This window comes from Syzygium oleosum, unplaced genomic scaffold (genome assembly GCF_021117445.2).
Source record: "Syzygium oleosum isolate NSW1041296 unplaced genomic scaffold, Sole_v2.1 Sole_v2.05, whole genome shotgun sequence".
Taxonomy (NCBI): domain Eukaryota; kingdom Viridiplantae; phylum Streptophyta; class Magnoliopsida; order Myrtales; family Myrtaceae; genus Syzygium; species Syzygium oleosum.
The window spans coordinates 3,956,599-3,964,477 of NW_026607489.1; the positions used below are offsets into that span (position 1 = coordinate 3,956,599).

The 7,879-nt window shown below is 41.1% G+C and overlaps 1 protein-coding gene across 1 annotated transcript; it reads left to right on the top strand.

Annotated features, from left to right (window-relative positions):
• Positions 1-1,643: 1,643 nt before the first annotated feature.
• Positions 1,644-4,738, top strand: LOC115685628 (cyclin-D3-1-like). Its single transcript, XM_030610714.2, has 5 exons — positions 1,644-1,672; positions 2,948-3,602; positions 3,731-3,932; positions 4,052-4,182; positions 4,293-4,738. The coding sequence occupies exons 1-5, from the start codon at positions 1,644-1,646 to the stop codon at positions 4,587-4,589; spliced, it is 1,314 nt and encodes a 437-aa protein (XP_030466574.1). The 3' UTR covers positions 4,590-4,738.
• The last annotated feature ends 3,141 nt before the right edge of the window (positions 4,739-7,879 follow it).

Consider the following 7,879-nt stretch of genomic DNA (forward strand, 5'->3'; position numbering starts at 1 on the left):
AAACATTTAGTACATATTTAATTTAGTCCCTGAATTATATGAAAATGTTTAATGTAGTCCCTAAATTAATTCAAGTTTAGGGACTATGTTGAACATTTTCATATAATTCAAGGACTACATTGAACATGTATCAAAAGTTCAAGGACCACACCGAACAAATTAAAAGTTCAGGGATCACATTGCATATTAAGCTAAACTTTATGGATTATATTGAATAAATAAAAAATTTATGGATCACATTGCATATTGAAAAAAAGTTCAGAGACTATTTATGTTATTATCAAAAAAAAAAAACAAGAGCGTATGTCGAGGCTACTTAAGAAGGAGTTGAACCCAACCTTGCGATGCACTTTTTAAAACCCTAAAAACCTGTGAAAAAAATGCACATTGTTTGATCCTTCTGACCTGATAACTATTCCTAAGAGGAGTATTGCTGATTCATAATGGTCTGACTTGATAATACAGTGGGAAAAAGTTAGAAAAAACCCTAAATTATACCCACAATGCATATTTACTCTGAACTTTTTTTGTAATATAAAAAACTTCAAACTATATCTATATCCTAAACTTTTTCTTGTGATATAAAAGAATTCGAAATTTATATCTACGTGACATATTTACCCTCTGTCAAAGTTTTCATTTGATGATTTTTCGGCCAAAACTTAAGCAACGTGGACGCCTATCAACACCGTTTGCTTTCTGGCGTCTATATAGATAGATTTATAACGGTTCCCATTGACATATAACTTTGACGGGGGGTAAATGTATTTCACAGATATAAATTTTGGATTTTTTGTGTCACAGACTAAAATTTAAGATAAACATGTCACGGTGGGTATAGTTTATGATTTTTGGTAACCATTCCCCTTAGAAAAAACGGGAGCGTGTCAAAGATACTCGAGAAGTAGATGAACCCAACCTCGCGATGCACTTCTTTAATAGCCCGAAAGCCTGTCAAGAGATGCACATTATCTGATCACTCTAACCCGATCACTATTCCTAAGAGGAGCGTCACTGATCCCTCCGATCCGTGACGATCCAACTTGATAGTACGGCGCGGATTCCCCGAGAGGAATGCTCAAATTGCGAACTTTCGAGAGTTGGGGCATCAACTAGCGGGCGAGAGGAACGCCACTCGATATTGTCCACGATAATCCAAGTAAAACATGGTTTGATATGGTGGGACATTTTTCTACTCCCAAGTAAAACACGTGATGTTATTGTACACATAAAACTCTCGCCATCTCATCTCCTCCAAAGTTACGTGTTTGTTCTTATGCGAATACACTATTATGGTGCGTTTGGTCATTAGGATAAAAATCAGGATATGATATTTTTTATCCTATCATGTGTTTGGTAAATCTCTAGTATAAGATAAAGTCGAATATAAAGGGGATATAGCCCGGATAAAAAAATCCTAGGGGGGAGATGGGATAGATCCGGATAGGATTTCTCTTGTCTAGCTATTTTTCAGAAAACCCTACACTCTTCTTTTCTTTCTTCTTGTTCACATGTGCGACTCCTCTCACATCGAAGTTTCACGAAACCAAACTACGAAAGTAGCGAGAGTTGAAACGTCTTCTTCTCTGTAGCTCTAATCTGATGAATTGAAGCTCCATCTTGGTGAATTCGTGCTTCAATCCATGAAATCTGGTTGGTTACACATTGCTCGGTAGGTATGCTGAAATTATCTGGAGGTAGTGAGTAAACGTAATTTTCTCAATGGATCTCAGTACCCGCAACATTTTGCAGCATTTTACTGTCAGACGGTGGCGAGCTACTATTAAAGAAGACTTTGCAGAGTGAATTAGCATCTTGCACGAAATCCAACCTAAACTGGCCATTGACTGGCAGTAGAGTAAAAATACATCCATGAATTAGCATAGACAACGTGGAATTCGGGTAATACTTTGCCAAAACAGCTTCTCTTAACACCTTCAAAGTTATATAGTCCTCCAGCATCAACCAATTAGTTTTTTCAACATGCGGGCCTCGTTCTTCATAGAATTCATGAGTTGCTACTCGACCATTGACCGAAGCATCACCAACTATATCACGGGGTTCTCTTCTAGGCTTCCAGAATCCGCCTTCTGCCCCTTTGTTCTCCATTGAGTTCCCGAAGCACCACATATTTCTGCTAAGATCAATTTTTGGCTAGTATTGTTAGTCAGCATGTGCATTAGAGTAGCAAACCTTGTGAATTTGTGACAGCAGTTTTTGTCATTTTTGGTCACGCAAAGATATTTTTATGATGATGAGATTGATATTATTTCATGGACACTACATAGGGGCATATATGTCCTTTATATTGATATCCGGTTTCTACCAAGTAATGGATAAGATAGGATATAAAAATATCTGACTTTAAATCCGAAATTCACCAAACAGTAGATAGGATATGACAAAATCCCATGACTTCTTATCCTATCCTATCGAGTCCTATCTTGATTAGAAATTCGGACGACCAAACGTAACCTTATAACCTTAGCCCGCACAATCTTTCCTGCTGCACTGCTCACACCCATTAACATCCATCTGAAATTTTTTTATTAAACTTTCTAAACTACATAGCTGCTCTTCATTAACGATGATGGGGGCGAGCAAACTTTCCAAATTTGTTTAGAAAAAGTTTCGAGCATCGTAAGAAAATTCTTTCCTCTCTCTGTCTCTGTCTCCGTCTCTCTCTCTCTCTCTGCGCGCACAAAAGGACACCCTGCAATAAAAAGAAAGAAACGCAGCTCGAAGTCCACAACAAATAAGGCAGCAGATCCTTTTGAGGAGCTCTCATCAGTTCCCCTCTCTACTCCTTCAGCAGACCTGCTCAGAAACAGAGGAAGAGAGAGAGAGAGAGAGACAGAGACAGAGAGAGATGGCTCCAAGAGGAGGGCCATTCTTGGAACTCTGTTCCTTCTTTATCTGCGCCATCTCCATTGCCCCTCTGATGGAGTGATGGTCTTCTCGTACCTCGACCCTCTTCTTCTCTGAAGAAGAAGAAGAAGAAGAAGAAGCAGAAGGAGGAGGAGGAGGAGGAGGAGGAGGAGGAGGAGGAGAAGGAGGAGATGGAGGCAGGTTATGAGCCCCACCATCGTCTTCTTCATCAACAGGAGGAACAAGAACGGCTCCAAAGCACCCTCCTTTTCGACGCCCTTTACTGCTCGGAGGAGCACTGGGGAGGAGAGGAGGAGGAGGAGGAGGAGGATGAGGAAGAGGAGCTAGCGGGTGATGGGCTTCTGTCGGAAGAGAGAGATCACAGGTTGCTGAGCCCGCGAGTCTTGCTCGATCAGGACTTGCTGTGGGAGGACGAGGAGCTGGCCTCCCTCTTCTCCAAAGAGGAGCGGAGCGGCATGCATCCGAATCTGGAAAACGACCCGTCTTTGGCCGATGCTCGCCGCGAGGCCGTGGAGTGGATAATGGGAGTCCACGCGCACTACGCGTTCTCCGCTCTCACGGCTCTGCTCGCGGTGAACTACTGGGACAGGTTCATGTGCGGCTTCCGTTTGCAGGAAGAGAAGCCGTGGATGACTCAGCTCTCCGCCGTCGCTTGTCTCTCCCTCGCTGCCAAAGTGGAGGAGACCCAAGTGCCCCTTCTCATTGATTTCCAAGTACGTTGCCGGAAAGCGTCCGTCCTCCAGCTGTTCGATAGAATGCCTCTGAGAAAAAGGCGTCGCTTGATTTGCTTGTTCATTGACAATGTGGGTTCGGTAGTTTTTATGCTAATTTTTCTTTTCAGGTCGAGGACAGCTGCCCCGTCTTTGAGGCGAAGAACATACAGAGAATGGAGCTCCTGGTGCTCTCGTCGCTTGATTGGAAGATGAATCCAGTGACCCCGCTATCGTTTCTTGATTACATGACAAGGAGACTGGGGCTGACGGGCCATCTGTGCTGGGAGTTCCTTAGAAGGTGCGAGCACGTCCTCCTCTCTGTAATCTCAGGTAGGCCATTCCAAAATGCCCAGCTCCATTGCTTAGCTGATGCATTCGGCGTAGAAATCCTTTGGGATAGCTGCGGGTTTTTCTGTTTCTGACGCACCGTGTATGTCTTCATTCCGCAGATTGCAGATTCACGTGTTTTCTTCCTTCAGTGATAGCTGCCTCCACAATGCTGCACGTAATCAATGGCCTAAAACCTCGTCTCGGTGTCGAAGACCAAACCCAGCTCTTGGGAATCCTAGGAATGGGCATGGTTGGTCTCTCTAAATCTCATTCCACCCTCCCTCTCGTTCTTGATTCGTTCAAAACAGGACATTACCAAGATAACCCTAAATCTGATCTGTGGCATCGCTCTTTGAACAGGACAAGATCGATGCTTGCTACAAGCTCATCAACGACCACGCCTCAAGAGGCCAGAATTATCCACACAACAAGCGCAAGTTTGGCTCGGTCCCCGGGAGCCCCAGAGGAGTAATGGAAATGTGCTTCAGCTCCGATAGCTCCAATGACTCTTGGGCCGTGGCGGCTTCGGTTTCTTCCTCCCCAGAGCCTCACTCCAAGAAGAGCAGAGCCGGCGAAGAAGCCGAAGATCGGCTTCCGCGGGGGTCGCTCGACGTCGAAGACCATGCTCATGCGGATGTCTTCAGCTTCCCTCACTAGTACTCCTTCCTGGTTCTGGTTATTATACTCTTATATGTTGGAAATAACATTTCATATGTTCATGTAATGTTCAAGTTAAATTGCCAACCATCTCTCGGTTCCGGCCTAATCCCCAGACGATCGAATAGCGAAATGGGAAGTTGCAGAAACCATTCCCAATTGGGGATTTGTTTGGGTATCTTAGGCTTTTGAGATTTGGGAATGGAGATGGTTGGCATTTTATCCGGATTGACCTTTTAGGATTATGAACAAATGAAGAGAAGAAATAGTTGGAGGACTATTTGCATTTGCCTGCTGTTCCTGTTGTTCCTTTAGCTGTACGGTCCCTCTCTTCTCCTTTCCCTTTCTGTATCGAACGGCACTTCAGCTATAGGGTACTTTGAAATAAGAGAGGTTCATCATGAGGTAACCAAAGCATTGGTTCTGATGTGTGTGTTTTTGGCTTGCTCATTGGGTCCTTGACTAATCATATGAAAAGCCTGGAAGCGAAAGCAAAATGAAGGTGGAGCCTTTGGACAAAATCATCAGACTCAGTGGCATATTGTCACTTTGTTCCTTTGGTAGGATGTCTTTCGGGAGTGAATTTTGCGGTCTGCGCGAGGCCGAGCGCGCGCCCTTATAGTCTTTCACCGTTGAATTGAAATGCAACAGATCTCAGCCGTTCGGTAGATTTTAGCTCGGGAAGCGGTCGTTTTCTTGCTTTTCGATCGAACGGTGGAAAGCCCGGATGCAGCATTCACCCTATTTTTTTCTGACTTCTCTCTCCCGTGGGATACCTTTGAAAAGTCCAAGCACCAAATCGTGGCCAGTGTTCGTAGTTTTTCGTTTGTGGGGAGGGAGAGCTTTATCTTTTGGAAAGAAAAGTCAAATCCTTCGAACAATGTGAAGGACCATCCAATAACACTTTTTAGCAATATATATGGAAAAAACACCTTGATTTTGGACAAATCGGTAAGAAAAATGATCAGGCTCCTTTATTTTGCGAAAAAATGAATGACTCGAAAGCTATTTTTCTAAAAGTAATTACTTATATCACTCAAAATAATTAATTAATGAATTTTTTTTCATTATCAATAATAATTTACGTTGATGATGAAATTTTTTTTTCCGTTCGATCATTTTTATAAGCGATATAAATGATTATTTTTAAAAATATTTGTTTTTCGTAAAATAACCGCACCCGAGTGTTTTTTTTTTTTTGGGAAGAAACATTACATGTAGTCGGCCACTCACGTATTTTTTTAAAAGAATTTATTTTCGGACTATGGTTTCGATTTGACCTCGTTGGAAGAGCTCATGTTTTTTGGGGAAGACTTATGTTTGAAAATGCACCAAACTGACCAAGACAGGAGTAGATGAGGGAGGGCTTGTCAAAGCCCTTGTGATAAAATATTCTTGCGATAAAATGGCTGGTCGTTTTACCTATAGTATAATAATCCTCATGTGATCTTGGATGGAGCTTTCATTTTTGTTCGTAGAATTATGTGAGAAAATTCCTTTCTTTTTGCAATCAAATTGATTATTAACTTATAAACTACCAAGGGTTGCATTTGATTAAGAGCACTCTAGTCATGTTATGTAGCATGCCAAATTTCACCTGCGCAAAATATGAAATGGTATCATATTCCATTCGCATGAAGTTTTTACCTTCGGTTTTCTAGCGAGGAGCAATAAAGTTCGATAGTTTCACAAACTTATTCGTGTATGAAATTGAATACTCGACCATTTCTCAATGAAAAGGCACTTATTGTACCTACTTTCTCATTCTATCTAGCACACTTATACACTCTATACGGAAGAGGGGAGAGGTATATTGCACGATGGGCCACCTTTCGATGTTAGTTGCTCGACGCGACTTTTAATAATTTCTATGCCGGTGAAATTTCGAGTTATCTTTACTTACTTTGCCCTCCTAAGCATAGATTTTTAGAAATTTCCAATATAAAAATTTTAAAAATTTCTTAGTCATACTTCGTCAGCTAGGTGTGCCCAGCTGGAGCCCATAAGTGACTAAAAGAATTAAGAAAACCCATTACATATATCTATATCTATATATTTATACAATTTTTATATACATATCCTATCATTTATGCCATTTATATGCTTCTCATCGTTCCAAGCAAGAACAAAGCTCGAGAACGGCCCCTTAAAAGCCAATGCTAATCATGTACTGTTTCTTTAAGCTGAATCCACACCCATCTTTATCATAAATCGACATGGAAAAATAAAATAAAATAGAATAAAAATAAAAATGGGAGATTAATAAATATGCCAATCAGCATTCAATCTGAGGAAGGAGAAGTCCAAGGAGGGGGAGCACATGCGAAGGGGAAGTCGCATTAATTGGCGGTATTAATGAACATTTCTTTAGGTGGAAGTCTGTTTTGCATGTTTGAACGCGAATTGGTGGGAGTTCAACAACACAAGCTCGTTATGCACATTTCCAATGTACAAGAAATTTGATGTGGCTTCTTTGTGAAGGCAAAATCAACCTTGAGATCCTCCCAAGCCTCATCGACTTCTTGTCTGATCTGTTTAATTAACTTGTGTTGGTGATAACAATTGGGTAGTTTTCTTGGGGTTTCCGATGCAAAAAATCTAACAATTTAGCGCAAATTTTCCCGCCCTAAAAAAATGCTTTGTTCGTCTGCTCAAAACCCAGTTTGGTTTATGTCGCAGCGTCCAATCTGGAAGAGGGAAACCGCATTTATAGGATCGGGAACAGACATGTGAAATTACAAGATCTGATATCATGTCAGAAAATTCAAGCCAGAAACGTAAGCTCATAAGTGGAAGTAGACCGTGTGTATATAAAAGCGATGCACAATAAGTTTAACACTGTATATCAGCACGATAAGGATGCGAGAGGGTAAAAAAAAAAGAGGCGTTGCTTGGGAGATGAAATTCAACCTCGACCTTTGATTGAGGAAACCAACTATGGATTCTACTTTTTAGGCTATGAAATTGACCTAGCTGGATGTATTTTTCCAAAATTTCCCATAGCAACTTAAGTGTCACATGGAGGGCTATGCAATAGCTAGTTAATGACCAAATTATGTAATACGTGATAAGATTTGCAATAGAAATTACAATCAAACGTGCAATAAATCTCGTGCGCGGGGTGAGAGATTCTCAGAACAGAGGAGGACTATACAGTACAAGTGCTTATGACAAGAAGCAAGAATTAAATTTCTCTGAACAACCATTTAAAAAATAGAGAAAAATAAATAAATAAAATTGAATAAATAAAATTGAGAATATAGTTTGATTTTTTGACTGAGGGAGGGAGT

Bases quoted from the DNA above. Each gene is read 5' to 3' on its own strand.
- LOC115685628 (XM_030610714.2), top strand. From the start codon at position 1,644: ATGAAATCTGGTTGGTTACACATTGCTCG. The intron at 1,673-2,947 runs GTAGGTATGCTG...CCTCTGATGGAG, and splicing joins GGTTGGTTACACATTGCTCG to TGATGGTCTTCTCGTACCTC. The intron at 4,183-4,292 runs GTTGGTCTCTCT...CTCTTTGAACAG, and splicing joins GAATCCTAGGAATGGGCATG to GACAAGATCGATGCTTGCTA.